The 13,242-nt window shown below is 38.6% G+C and overlaps 2 protein-coding genes across 6 annotated transcripts in view; both read left to right on the forward strand.

Moving 5' to 3' along the window:
- Positions 1–1,317: 1,317 nt before the first annotated feature.
- On the forward strand, positions 1,318–4,123 carry LOC111862004 (39S ribosomal protein L41, mitochondrial). Of its 2 annotated transcripts, none has more exons than XM_023847033.2 (3): positions 1,318–1,487; positions 1,681–1,781; positions 3,823–4,123. In XM_023847033.2, exons 1-3 carry the CDS (start codon positions 1,424–1,426, stop codon positions 4,039–4,041), a joined length of 384 nt encoding a protein of 127 aa, XP_023702801.1. In that variant the 5' UTR covers positions 1,318–1,423; the 3' UTR covers positions 4,042–4,123. The 2 variants fall into 2 exon arrangements, with proteins under 2 accessions (XP_023702801.1, XP_023702800.1); XM_023847032.2 differs by having other exon boundaries at positions 1,321–1,589.
- Positions 4,124–5,743: 1,620 nt separating this feature from the next.
- The window catches only part of LOC111861981 (spermatogenesis-associated protein 5-like protein 1), a 24,391-nt gene continuing 16,892 nt past the window's right edge, over positions 5,744–13,242 (forward strand). The window contains exons 1-2 of one of the 4 annotated variants that reach the window (XM_023846986.2): positions 5,744–5,772; positions 9,475–10,276. In XM_023846986.2, coding sequence (XP_023702754.1) covers positions 9,512–10,276 — 765 coding nt within the window. In that variant the 5' untranslated portion in view covers positions 5,744–5,772; positions 9,475–9,511. The other 3 variants (XM_023846984.2, XM_023846983.2, XM_023846985.1) reach the window with 3 other exon arrangements.

Consider the following 13,242-nt stretch of genomic DNA (forward strand, 5'->3'; position numbering starts at 1 on the left):
ACTTTATCCAACATCCTTTTTTTATGCTGTTTTATCATTTAAAACAAGAACGCACTTATATGGTTTTTAAATTCATTTGTTATGTATAGTTTATATCTGAGCAATATAATTTAAGAGCTCATCATTAAAACAATGATATTCAAGATTTTGTAGAGAGAGGATACCCAACGTAGATTGTGTAAAGAAGTAATACATCAATTTAGGTAAGGAAAACGTCCTGGAGTTGACACATATCAGATTCAGCTGACCCATAATTTCCGAGACACTAATGCCCATAACCCATACACAGTTCTTGGCTCAACCATCTCCTTAAGATTCATTGTGTATAAATTTTTTATTTCCTTTCTAAACTGCTTACTTATATTAAGTTTACCACACCCTCCTTGACAGCATTTTCTTAAAAGTGGAGACATTATGTTCCAAAAAAATATTCATGAACTTTTGCCAGAGTATACAGTGTCATATCCTAGAAAACAGCATGGTCACTGCTGCAGGAACCTCAAATCCAACAAATCCTAACAATATATAATGGCAGGAAGAAGATGTGTGGATGACCTGTAATAATGTGACAAGATCTACACCAATCAATACTTGCTAGAGAAATTCTTCACAAATCGTGGCTAGAGAAATTCTTCACAAATCGTGGTCACACTACAGTCAAGAATTCACTTAATTCATTGGGTGGAAACAAGTGGTTTATCACAACTTCAACTAAAATTTGGCCCATGTTAACAGAAGAAAACTTAATTATACGCTTTTTAAGGCTAAGGGAAATGTTATGATAGCTCAGTGGTCCTCATGTGCGCCGACCGGCTGTGTAGTGGCCGACAGCACAGAATGGATAAAGCATAAGTCTAATAAAATGTGATAGTTAAAGGTAAGGTAAAATTGTTCCCGTGCTTAACTAATTAAGCAGTGCGCCATGAAGGCATATGGGGGAGTGGCTGTATAGATCCACATTTTCTTGACCTCGGCACTAGTTGGTGGTGAGTGGTCAGCTTCACGCCCCGGCCGCTTTACCCCTCCGGTGACAGAGCCCCTGGTACCTATTGGATAGGATGTTGGGTGAACCCCAGAGCCGGTCTGGACGACTTGGAGAGGAGAAAAATATTTGACCCTACCGGGACTCGAATTCCAAACCTTCGGTCGTCCAGCCCTTAGGCAGTCTCTATACCGACTCCGTTATCGTAATACACGATGATTATGATATTAATAATTACAGACTGAGGTAACGACGCCGGACAGGATATTACGTAGTTTCAAGGTAAAGTGCAGATGGCAAAACTAACACATCGTTAGTAAACGTTTCCGTTCATTCATACATTCACACGGCCTTGAGTGGCTCGTCCGTATCGTCCGGTATTGCCTGTATCGTCTGTTCCGTCTGGTCTGTACGTCCGTATTCTGGTTATTAGCTTGAGGTATGGCAGTGGCCAGAATTAGTGTACAGAATTATCGATGCATTTCAACGTCTGTGGTATGTTGTGGTAAGAGGAACTTTAGAAAATTTCTTTTGTACAACAAACGTGGGACGAAGCTATTTAAAGAAAGACAGATGACAAAGGACCGGGATCCAGAGCTATTTCACGGTTTGTAGTAATAAGATGAGTGTAGAAATGTATAAAGACTGTTCGAGTTTTATTTTGGAGTGTTATGGCATACGTGTATTAATTGTTTCAGACCTGGGAGTGAGACCTGTTGGATATCATGTAGGGGACACATTCGTTAAAGTGCCCGAGATGATCCCAGAATTGATTGTACCAGATTTAACAGGCTTTAAGGTAATCGAGCCTGCAAGTTCATTTTGAGGTTATGTTCAGAATTACAATTCTAATGAACTTTGTGCACACAGCAGAGATGTGTTCTCAGATTCTCCACCGTCTCCAGCTTGTCGGCGTACCACACTTGCATTCATCGTTTTTAATTTGAAATATTAACACAGATCAAGGCTATAGACGTAGAATCATTGAAAAGACCTCTTACTCAGAGCACATATTCTTTTATATTTAAAAACAATTAAGACGCTAGCATGAAGATACCACTGTTTCAAATACAAGTGAAAATGTAGGAATCTGATAGTGTTTCCCACTCTTGCATGCTCCTTCCCTTTTCACCCCTTCACTCTCTACATTCCTTTCAGCACTTAACTTACACTCCCCCCCCCCCCCCACCCCCCCCNATGGAAGCCTCTCTTCTACTCCTAGAAAGCTTCCTTCATATAATATTCTATGGTTTGATTCTTGAGCTTGGCCATTATGTCAGGTGAACAGTACCATATTCAGGCCATTTTTTCTTATTCTTTCCTCCCACTCACTATTTTATTTTTTCTCTTCTGTTTCTCCATTTTCTCCCTTGGATTGTGTCATCTGAGTCAGACTGTATTCATACCTTATTTGTTCTCCCATTGACTGCCCTAGAGGTGTGGCCCTTTGAAGGGCTGCTTTTATTTACTGTGTTTTTGCCTGCTTCCCTGTAACTCCTGTTGGTCCACTCAGAGTCACCATTTTTCTCATTCACCATGTCCTTGGAAATGGCCCTTCAGATAGCTAATATTCCGTACTCTTAGAGGAAGGCTGTAACCATCTGTTGATTCATTCTCCAGAATGTTGGTATCTTTCTACCACACTACATTGCATCATATCCCAGAAGACAATACAATTCATAGTCATTGCCTTTGGAACCCTAAATCTCACATAACCTAATCCAGTCCTTAACTTAGTCAAACAGGTTATATGTCACTGTTGGTGATAAATGAAAGAAGAATGTGATAATTAATCAGTATCCTGTCTACAGAAATTCATAAAGTTATAAATTAAATATTGAGGTATTTTAAATTATTGTGAGAATCTGACTTTTATTGTGGCACACATGCCTTACTGTTAGTATGGCATCTTGTGTCTGTAATCTCAAAGGTCATGGAATGTGTCGGTGTAAGTGTCGGATGTTCGAAACCCTCAGTGTGTAGATGATGATGACGACCTTTCCAACAGGGGATTCACATTTATGTCCATCTCACTCTGTCTTTCTGAATTTGTAACAGTGTGTCTGATATGTAATCCAGAACCATGTGAAGTTGGGCACAACTGAGTAGGCTTTTACCTGGTGTTGGAGACGAGTGTAGTCTTTGAAATGTTTTTAAATAAAAACAGGAAGACCGATAATGTCCAAGAGGTCAATAACTGTATTGAATGCAAAACCAGTTAGACAGAATGAGAATATGTGAGGTCTAATCCTGCAGAACCCTACATTGACAGTGATTACTTTTAATCTGATGGTGCACATCACTGTGGTAAGCTATGGGACATGGTTTCTTCTAATATTCCAGTGGGGTTTTCATAGCATGCTGTATTTTCAGGTAATGATATGTGCCTTAGCAACAGCTGTACCATGATGAATGGCCACAGGACATAAAGTAATAACCCAATATTGTGGCTGTGACAGGCATTAAACACTGTAATGCATGAAAGAGAGTGGTAGAAAAAATAGCAGAATACAAACAATGAATAAAATGAACACTAAAATATGAAATATGCAGTATTCATAAATATTGTTCTCTCTGAGGGTGTTTTTTTTAATCATCCGACACTCTAAATTTTGTATAACTTCTTATTAAATGCAGTTGTATGAAAGTTTCACAGATCATTGGGAAATTTGTTTGTCAGTATTGGCAACACTGAACTTAATGATTGGATGGCATCGTATATGATGAATCAGTAAGTGTTTGTTATGAAAACATTTTACTCTTCTGGTGATTCTTGTGTACCTTTAACTACAATTTGGAGTAACTCTTTTACTGAGACATGACACTGGTCTGTGTTACAGCTGAAGCCATATGTGTCGTATCGAACACCTGATGTGGTGCAGTCAGAATTTACACCTAAAGATCTGTTTAATGCAGTATACAGTGAGAAAGTTGTCAATGACTTCAAGAATGGAAAACTTACCGAGACTGGAGAGCCTTTAGAACCCAGTCCAGAGGAGCAGCTCACACCTGAAGAAGCTTATGTTCAAGCTAGGAAAACTGGAACAGATATCTTCTAGGTGGTACTGTGTGTGCAGCGCGTGTATGTCAGCAGCAGAAGAGACACTGTTGCAATAAAAGTTGTATACTTTCACAAATTAAGTTCAGTTTCTTGCAGCTTGTGTTTTTACCTCTGCTGTATTTTATGGTTGAAAGTGAAAACCAAGTGAAATGCAGACTTACGTATTATATTAGGTTGCGCCATAGCTCAAGCGGTTAGTCACTCGCTTCCCACCGCAGTGGCCTGGGTTCGATCCCGGGTCTGGTCAAGTGGGATTTGTGGTGGACAAAGTGGCGCTGGGGCAGGTTTTCTCTGAGTACTTCGGTTTCCCCTGTCAATCTTCATTTCACCAATTGCTCCACAATCACCCTCACCTATCATCTGGGGCTGGTACAATAAGCCAGAAGTGGCCGCAGTACAAGGGACTCAGTCCCACCCCACTAGCAATAAAGAAAACATATTATATTAGTTAAATTTATTTTTATTTCCTTCATCAATAAATTGAGGTATATAAGAAGAAGTTGTGGGAAGAACTAATTGTCTGCTCTCCTTGATACAACAGAGACCGCATAAAAAAATGACATGTCCAACAAATCTTGTATTGCATGTGTATGTGTCAGTGCAGTAACATGTTTACTGAGTGGTTGCCTATCAATGATGGGGATTTTTAGCTAGTCTAGCAATAAGGGGATGTGCATATAGGCACACAGACTGATTGGATTTATGAAGTACACCTTTGAGGTGGGCTCAGGTGCCATAATTTATATACCACGTTCCATAAACATTGGTTCACCCATTCTAAAGTTCATGAAGGGGGATACTTATACACACAGACTGCATGTAGACTGCATAAGCCTACTGTTATTTCTTCATAATAAGGAAAGTAGGCTAAAATAATCATACTAGATCTATGTGAGAATCATGCAGCTGCTTGAAATATGAAGCGGTGTTATGACGATAAATGAAAATTTAACATGTACATTGCTTAAAATTGACCTAAGTTATTCATTGGTAAGGCTCTAATATTGTTGAAGAGTTTTACTGCACATTTAATATTGTTTCCAGCATTGACTTCAGTTGATTTAGTACACCTCTCCATTTGCTTTTAATAAAATCATATTAGATAGCATGACCTGTGAATAGAGGTTCATAGGTGGGTCATTCAGATCAGTAGATATTACCAGCTGCCTTCTATTTTTCACCCCTTCAGTTTTCCCTTTTTCCATTCTTATATTTATGATTGACATGTTTTTAGTCTGTGATATTTAGGCAGCTCACTGTGACAGCTGCATGAGGTCACAACTAACCTCTGGTGCAAAGCATCACCTTCGTTTGCATTTGTGGATTCCACCAAAGCAAATAATAGCAGTGAAAAGATTAGGAGCACTGACAGAGGAAAAATTTTCATAAATTATGAACACACAATGGTTTGGATTTTATGTCGGAAACAAGTATATTGGAATGACGTTAGAAAACAATGGAGAAGATATTTTAGAATTATCTGATGGCTTGGGTAACAGGGTGTTAAGAATAATTGGGCTGAAGAGGAATAAAGTGACAGGAGGTTGGAGAAAACTGCATAATGAGGAGCTACATAACTTTTACTCTTTGCCAAGTATAATTAAAATGATCAAGTCAAGGAGGATAAGATGGGCAGGGCATGTAGCACAAATATGGAGGAGAGGAATGCATATAGGAAATTGGTGGCAAAGCCAGATGGAAGGAGACCACTGGGAAGATCAAGGCATAGGTGAGTGAAGAGTATTAAAATGGATATTAGAGAGGATGGGATGGATTGGATTGATCTGGCTCAGGATAGGGACCAGAGGAGGGCTCTTGTGAACACAGTAATGAACATTCAGGTTCCTTAAAATTCTGGGAAGTTCTTGAATAGCTGCAAAATTGGCAGCTTCTCAAGAAGGGTTCATCTCCATGAGTGAGTGAAATGGCTTGGTTCAGTATTTCATGAATCTGTTCATCATCAATCCAGTTCATCGTTAACATTTCAAGACTTCTGCAACTTGACTAAGTTAACATTTTATAATAGGTAATGGTTAACAAAACCAATTTGCATGCTTGAAAGCAAATTGCAGTAGTGGTCTGAAACTGGCTGCTTAACATCAATGTAGTGCAGATCATTGTTGGCCGATTACATTACCACTTTTACCAGGACAGTTACTAAGACAATGCCAAACTTTTCATAACTTTTCTCAGTCTAGCTAGGCAAGTACTAGTGTAATATATCATTATGCCAAATTTTGAGCCATTTTCAAGAAAATCACCATTTTATATTTCAGGGACTAGCCAAAGGGCTAGCATCTGAACATTGAGCATCAGTGTTCAGATTCACCAATCACTGACGTATGATGGATAAAATTGAATGCTGAATATGAATAAAATACTTTCTCATATCACCTATATGTAAAAGTAAAAAAGTAAAACTATCCCTGTACCAGGCCGTGAAGGCCCATAGGGTTGTGAGACATTGAGGGTCCCACACTATATAGACAATTGGCTCAAAGATGGCAGTAGGGTTGTCAGCCTTGCGCGCCGGCTGTGCTGTACTCCCCAGGAAAATTATTTAATTCCTGGTACTCTTTTTCTGAAGAAGTAAAAATAATCCTTATAACATTGAATATAATTATCTTCTATAAAAATAGTAGGGTTTTGAATCATCTGAATTTATTGTAGTCAGAATAGCAAGATACATGTTGAGTTACATGCATACCTTCAAAATACTGTAGTGAGAAAGTAATTTATAGTGCATGATAAGAGTTCTGGTTAGAGCAATTTGACAGAAGTTTGACTGTCAGAATACCAAATAATANTTTTTTTTTTTTAAATTTAGAAACTTGCAAATATTTCTGATGTAAAAGAGTGGTTTGTTGAGTTTGTGTACGTAAGTTTGAACTGAATAGTTGTATGGAAGTCTATTTTTTATCTGTATCACAACACATCTGTACCCTTGTTATCCTAAAAACTTGATTACCAGATAATAGAAGATAACTTTAGGGCACACAGGAATGACATCTTTGAGTTCATTATTGCTGGGAAACCTCTTTTCATAAACAAATTTCTTCAGGGATCTGAATTGATAGTAATTGCGTGGAACGAGGACAGGCCTGTAAGGATGAATGATTGAGCACCTGAATGTACCAGTCTTATGCAAAAGATTCTACTTGTCACCTTATCACTGCATGTTTATATTTGTTGCTGTCGTGAACAAGCATTATAATGCTTGCAGAGATTTTGTTAGTACTTGTTAACATGTGTGGTTTAATTCTTGAGAAACAAAGTTTCTCATGTTTGCCTCCTGTTTTAATTTTTAAGCCTGTACTGAAGACACTAGAGCCAGGATAGTGTAGTAGGTATAGTAACTGGATATGGGTTAGACAACCGAGGGTTTGGAGTTCAAGTCTCATTAGGTTCAAGCCCACCCGGTCTCCTATCGAATGGGAACTTGGGACTCTTTCCCCAAGGGTAAAGTGACAAGGGCATGAAGCTAACCACTCACCTCCAACTACTGCGGAGGTTAAGAAAATGTGGATCTATGCATCCACTCCCTCCTTATGCCTTCATGGCATAGTGATTAATTAGTTAAGAACAGGGACAACTTTACGTTGCTGAAGACAGAGAAAGAGAAATTTAAATCTATCATGTTTCCATTTTCACATTGAGGTTGGTGAGATTGTATTGCGGATTGCTATAGAATACACTGATCCCTGAATAGATAAAGTGGCAAGCTGTTTGACAGGAAATATTCGTGGGAATAAATTAACTTGTTGACGAAAATCAGCAGTGCTTACAAAAAATCAACGTTGATGGACGATTTTATCTCGATACCTGATCAGGAACGTTATAAATTATTTTGCGCGCAGTAGTTAACCACGTTACTGACTTAGCAATCGCTACATGTGATATCACTTCGTTACTTTTCCAACAGTGATAGATGGCAGAACGTACGTATTAGCTGCAGGCCAAGAAACTTGAAAGAACCGCTCCCGGGGCGGGGGCCAGGCTTCCTGAATTCCTGAAGCGGTCTGCTGTTTGGAGAAGTCCAAGGGCTCTTGATGTGGCGGTGATCACAATACACCAGTCATATCATATTTGTCAGAACCAATCACAGAGCCCGTAACATAATATTCCATTTGTTACGTTCGGTTCCGTTGGAGTTAGATTGTGGTCAGTTATATGCGGTTATATACATTGTGTGATATGGTAGGTGGTTTTCTTTTGCTATAGAGAAGTGTTCAGGGGGTAATTTGGCCTCAGATGGGGATTTTGTTAACGTAATACTCCAGCAGCTTTACCCCAGGGGAATTAGCTCGGCTGTTATAGCTCTCTCGCTGTCAAACTGCCTAAGGTTCAGGCTTCAGCAGGGCATCGTGAGTAGTAATGAATGATTTATGTTTACTTAAATCATTTTGAAAGCGGGTTTCCTTATGCAGACCATTACGGGATTGAGACATAATGTTAGTAGCCTGTATTTGTATGAGGAATCAACATTTATACTGAAACAGAAAATGTATATAAGGGAAATAATTGAACGGAGCTGAAGCGTGTGACAGTGTCTGTACCGTGTACCCCACCATAATATAAATATGTAATTGTTAATGATTCTGTATTTCAGTATCCCGTTGCAATTGTTCAACTTAACGTTCGTCAACATTGCAACACCCATCCATTCACCACTCAATCTTTTAGTTCAACATTATACACCCTGACACTAGATGTTTCGGCCACAAACGGCCATCTTCAGGTGTCTTGATATGTTACAATTATCTTATTAAATTGTGTTAAAACTGCTACCATGTCTTAGTTCGTGTTAAAATCACACGCTGTAGGCCTCTTTTTAAGGTAAAACCAGATAAAATCCTTTAAAGTTTCTATTATACTCACGTTATTTTGGTGCATATTATTTCACTTCACATGGGGCGGCGTCCGTTTTCATAAATGTATCTCTGTAAAGACAACACCACATGCTGTGGAGGAAACATGCAAACCAGGGGCATACGGCAGTCATAACTGAAAAGTAGGCTACGAACGTGAGTGGCAAGCTGCCGAGACAAAACACCCTGGACCCCCTGGACAGACATACATTTATGAAAATGGACGACACCCCATGTGAGGTGAAATAATATGCACCAAAATAACGTAGATATAATAGAAACTTTAAAGGATTTTATCTGGTTTTACCTACAGCGTGTGATTTTAACATGAACTAAGACAGTGTAGCAGTTTTAACACAATTTAATAAAATAACTGTAACATATCAAGACACCTGAAGCTGGCCATTTGGGGCCGAAATATGTAGTGTCAGGATGTATAATGTTGAACTAAAAGATTGAGTGGTGAATGGAAGAGTGTTGCAATATTGATGGACAATAAATAATGCACGTTAAATATAATTGTTAAGTAACATTGTCAGTAAATTATCTCTCTTTATTTCTAGCATGAAGAATTTGCAAGGAATAATGGTGGCTTGAAGTATGGATGGTGAGAAATATAAACCTCTGGCAGTCCTTCCACTGGAAAGTGTTATTTCTACTATTCAAAAATGTTACCTACCAAGTTTTTGTTCAGAAATATTAAAGAAATGTAAAGTTGGAAGTTGTATTCTTCTACGGATATCATCAACTACCAAATGTTTGTGTAAACTGTACTGGAAAAGTGACCTACACAATGCATTCTGTCAGATAGATGAAAGTGTTTTGACTTTTAGTGGGGATGAGAGAATGTTAATGGGCTTACCTCGGCAAACAGTTAATCGGACATACAAGGAATTGTCATTGGAACAGATTCAAGTTCTTTCTTCGTGTGTTGATATCAGAGATTTACATTTATCAGTAGTCTTTGAAAATGTAAGTGATAATAAGAGATGGCAGGAGTATATTGATACTCTTCAGGACATTGTAAAGGACATACTGAAGTTGTACATACTGGTTAAGGATTCCATAGTGTACACAAAGAATTTGAATCAGTGGCAGAAGTTTGGAATTTATTGCATTGTGATTCATGACATAGGTGTGTTAAAGACTGTGGATGCCTCAACCATTGGGAGAGTTGTATCTGGCACACAAGTTTCTGTGGTTCACCAGCTGAGTAGAGTGTGGTTTGAGCAGCTTCAGAATCCTGGTCCTGGGACTCCTCTTGGTGGACTTGATGGCCCATATCAGACCCTTCAAGAGATTATGTGTCAGCATAAATTGTATCAACAGGCTGCTTGGAAACTGGGACTCAGACCTTGCCGTCAGGTAACACGTGAAATTAGTTAATTATCTAGATTAGCAACGTCTGAGGGATCCGAATTTATTGACCAACTTGTTGGCTTGAACCTGAATTTTGAAAACAATCTATTTATTTGAATGAACTGAAACTTGGCTTAAATGTGCTTGAATTATCATTTTTATCTGCCAAGACTTAGCTAGCCATGTTAGGTGGGTCCCTGTCACCACGGCATGGCGCGTCCTCAGGTTGCGGATGGAGGAGATGCCCTCCAGTTTTGGAGGGGAGCTGTGAGTATATTGAATAAGCAGTCGCGGACAGCCGACAAGGGATGGCCCTCCAGCTTTAGGGTTGGGCGTGGGGCTAACAATTCCTCACCGTAAAAAATCAGTATGTTACGAAAATGAACACAAAGCCTCGGACCTGGACTGATTCCTTGGATAAACGACCTAAGCTAATGAAAATGGATATGAGATTTGGCACTTGGAATGTACAAAGTTTGTATAGGGCAGGTTCGCTCAGGGAAGTGGCAGAAGAAATCTTAAAATATAAGTTAGATTTAGCAGGAGTACAGGAGGTCAGATGGGATGGAGGTGGCATCGCACCAGCAGGAGACTATACATTTTTCTATGGGAAGAGGAATGAAAATCATGAATTAGGTACAGGTTTTTTCATACACAAGAGAATCGTATCAGCAGTTAAGAGGGTAGAATTCATTAGTGATAGGATATCATATATAATACTAAAAGGTCGCTGGTGTGATATCATTGTTATGAATGTTCATGCCCCAACAGAAGATAAAATTGATGGCATAAAGGATAGATTGTATGAAGAACTAGAACATGTATTTGATAAATTCCCAAAGTACCCTATGAAAATTTTGTTAGGCGATTTCAATGCCAAAGTAGGGAGGAAAGGCATTTTCAAACCAACAATTTGAAATGAGAGTTTGCATGAAATTAGTAATGATAATGGAGTTAGAGTAGTAAACTTTGCCATATCAAAAAATCTTATTGTCAAAAGTACAATGTTCCCACATTGTAACATCCATAAATTTACTTGGACATCTCCTGATGGGAAGATACACAATCAAATAGACCATATTTTGATAAATAGGAGATGGCACTCAAGTATACTTGATGTCCGATCATTCAAGGCAGCAGATTGTGATACTGACCACTGCCTGGTGGTGGCAAAGGTTAGAGAAAACTGGCAGTGAGCAAACAAACAACACACAGAGTTCATATGGAGAGGTTCAATCTCAAGAAATTAAATGAGGTAGAAGGTAAAGAGCAGTATCGTGTTGAAATCTCCAATAGGTTTGCGGCTTTGGAAAACTTGGACACTGAGGTGGATGTTAATAAAACTTGGGAAACTATTAGAGAGAATATAAAAATGTCTGCCAAAGAGAGTGTAGGTTATTATGAACCGAAGAAGCATAAGCCATGGTTCGATGAAGGATGCTCAAAATTATTAGATCAAAGAAAGCAGGCCAAATTGCAATGGTTATAGGATCCAAGCGAGTTAAATGGGGATAATCTAAACAATATAAGACGTGAAACCAGCAGGCATTTCAGGAACAAAAAGAGGGAATATCTGAAAGACAAAATTGATGATCTTGTAATGAACAGTAAGAACAAGAATATTAGAGACCTGTATAGATGAATAAATGACTTTAAGAGGGGTTACCAGTCTAGCAGTAACTTAGTGAAGGATGAGAATGGTGATCTACTTGCAGATTCCCACAACATTTTGAATAGGTGGAGGAACTACTTCTCTCAGTTATTGAATGTACATAGGGTCAGTGCTGTTAGGCAAACAGAAATCCATACAGCTGAGTCGTTAGTACCTGATCCTAGTCCTTTTGAGGTTGAAAGTGCTGTTGCAAAATTGAAACTGTATAAATTGCCAGGAAGTGATCAAATCCCGGCAGAATTTATTCAAGCAGGAGGCAAAATGTTATGTTCTAAGATTCAAAATCTAATTACTTCCGTTTGGCATAAGGAAAAATTGCCTGATCAGTGGAAGCAGTCTATTATTGTACCAGTTCACAAGAAGGGTGATAAAAGTGACTGTAGTAATTATCGGGGGATATCACTGCTATCAACTTCATATAAAATTTTGTCCAATAGTCTTCTTCCAAGGTTAAGTCCATATATAGATGAAATTATTAGGGATCATCAGTGTGGGTTTCGACGTAGCAGATCAACTACAGATCAGATCTTTTGCATTCGTCAGATATTGGAGAAAAAATGGGAGTACGATGAGACAGTAGACCAGCTATTCATAGACTTCAAGAAAGCTTGTGATTCAGTTAGGAGGGAAGTATTGTACAATATTCTGATAGAGTTTGCGATACCCATGAAACTAGTTAGGTTGATTAAAATGTGTTTAAATGAAACGTATAGTAAAGTCCCCGTAGGTAAACATTTGTCTGATAAATTTCCTATCCAGAATGCTCTAAAACAAGGAGATGCTTTATCGTCACTCCTTTTCGACTTTGCCTTAGAATATGCAATTAGGAAGGTCCAGGGGAACCATGTGGGACTGAAACTAAACAGGACACATCAGCTGTTGGTCTACGCCGATGATGTGAATCTACTGGGTGATAATGTAGATACCATAAAGAAAAACACACAGTCTTTAATTGACACAAGTAAAGAGGTTGGTCTAGAAGTAAGCACAGAGAAAAATAAGTATATGTTACTGTCTCATCACCAAAATGCAGGGCAAAATCATGACATAAAGATAGGAAACAGATGTTTTGAAAATGTGGCACTTTTCAGATATTTTGGAACAATGATAACAGATCAAAACCTGATTCAGGAGGAAATTAAGAGGCGACTGAACTCGGGTAATGCTTGCTACCATTCAGTCCAGAACCTTTTGTCTTCTCGTCTGTTGTCCAAAAACATAAAAATTAAAATATACAAAACTATAATTTTGCCTGTGGTTCTGTATGCGTGTGAAACTTGGTGTCTGACATTAAGGGAGG

This window comes from Cryptotermes secundus, unplaced genomic scaffold, assembly GCF_002891405.2.
Source record: "Cryptotermes secundus unplaced genomic scaffold, Csec_1.0 scaffold181, whole genome shotgun sequence".
NCBI classification, from domain to species: domain Eukaryota; kingdom Metazoa; phylum Arthropoda; class Insecta; order Blattodea; family Kalotermitidae; genus Cryptotermes; species Cryptotermes secundus.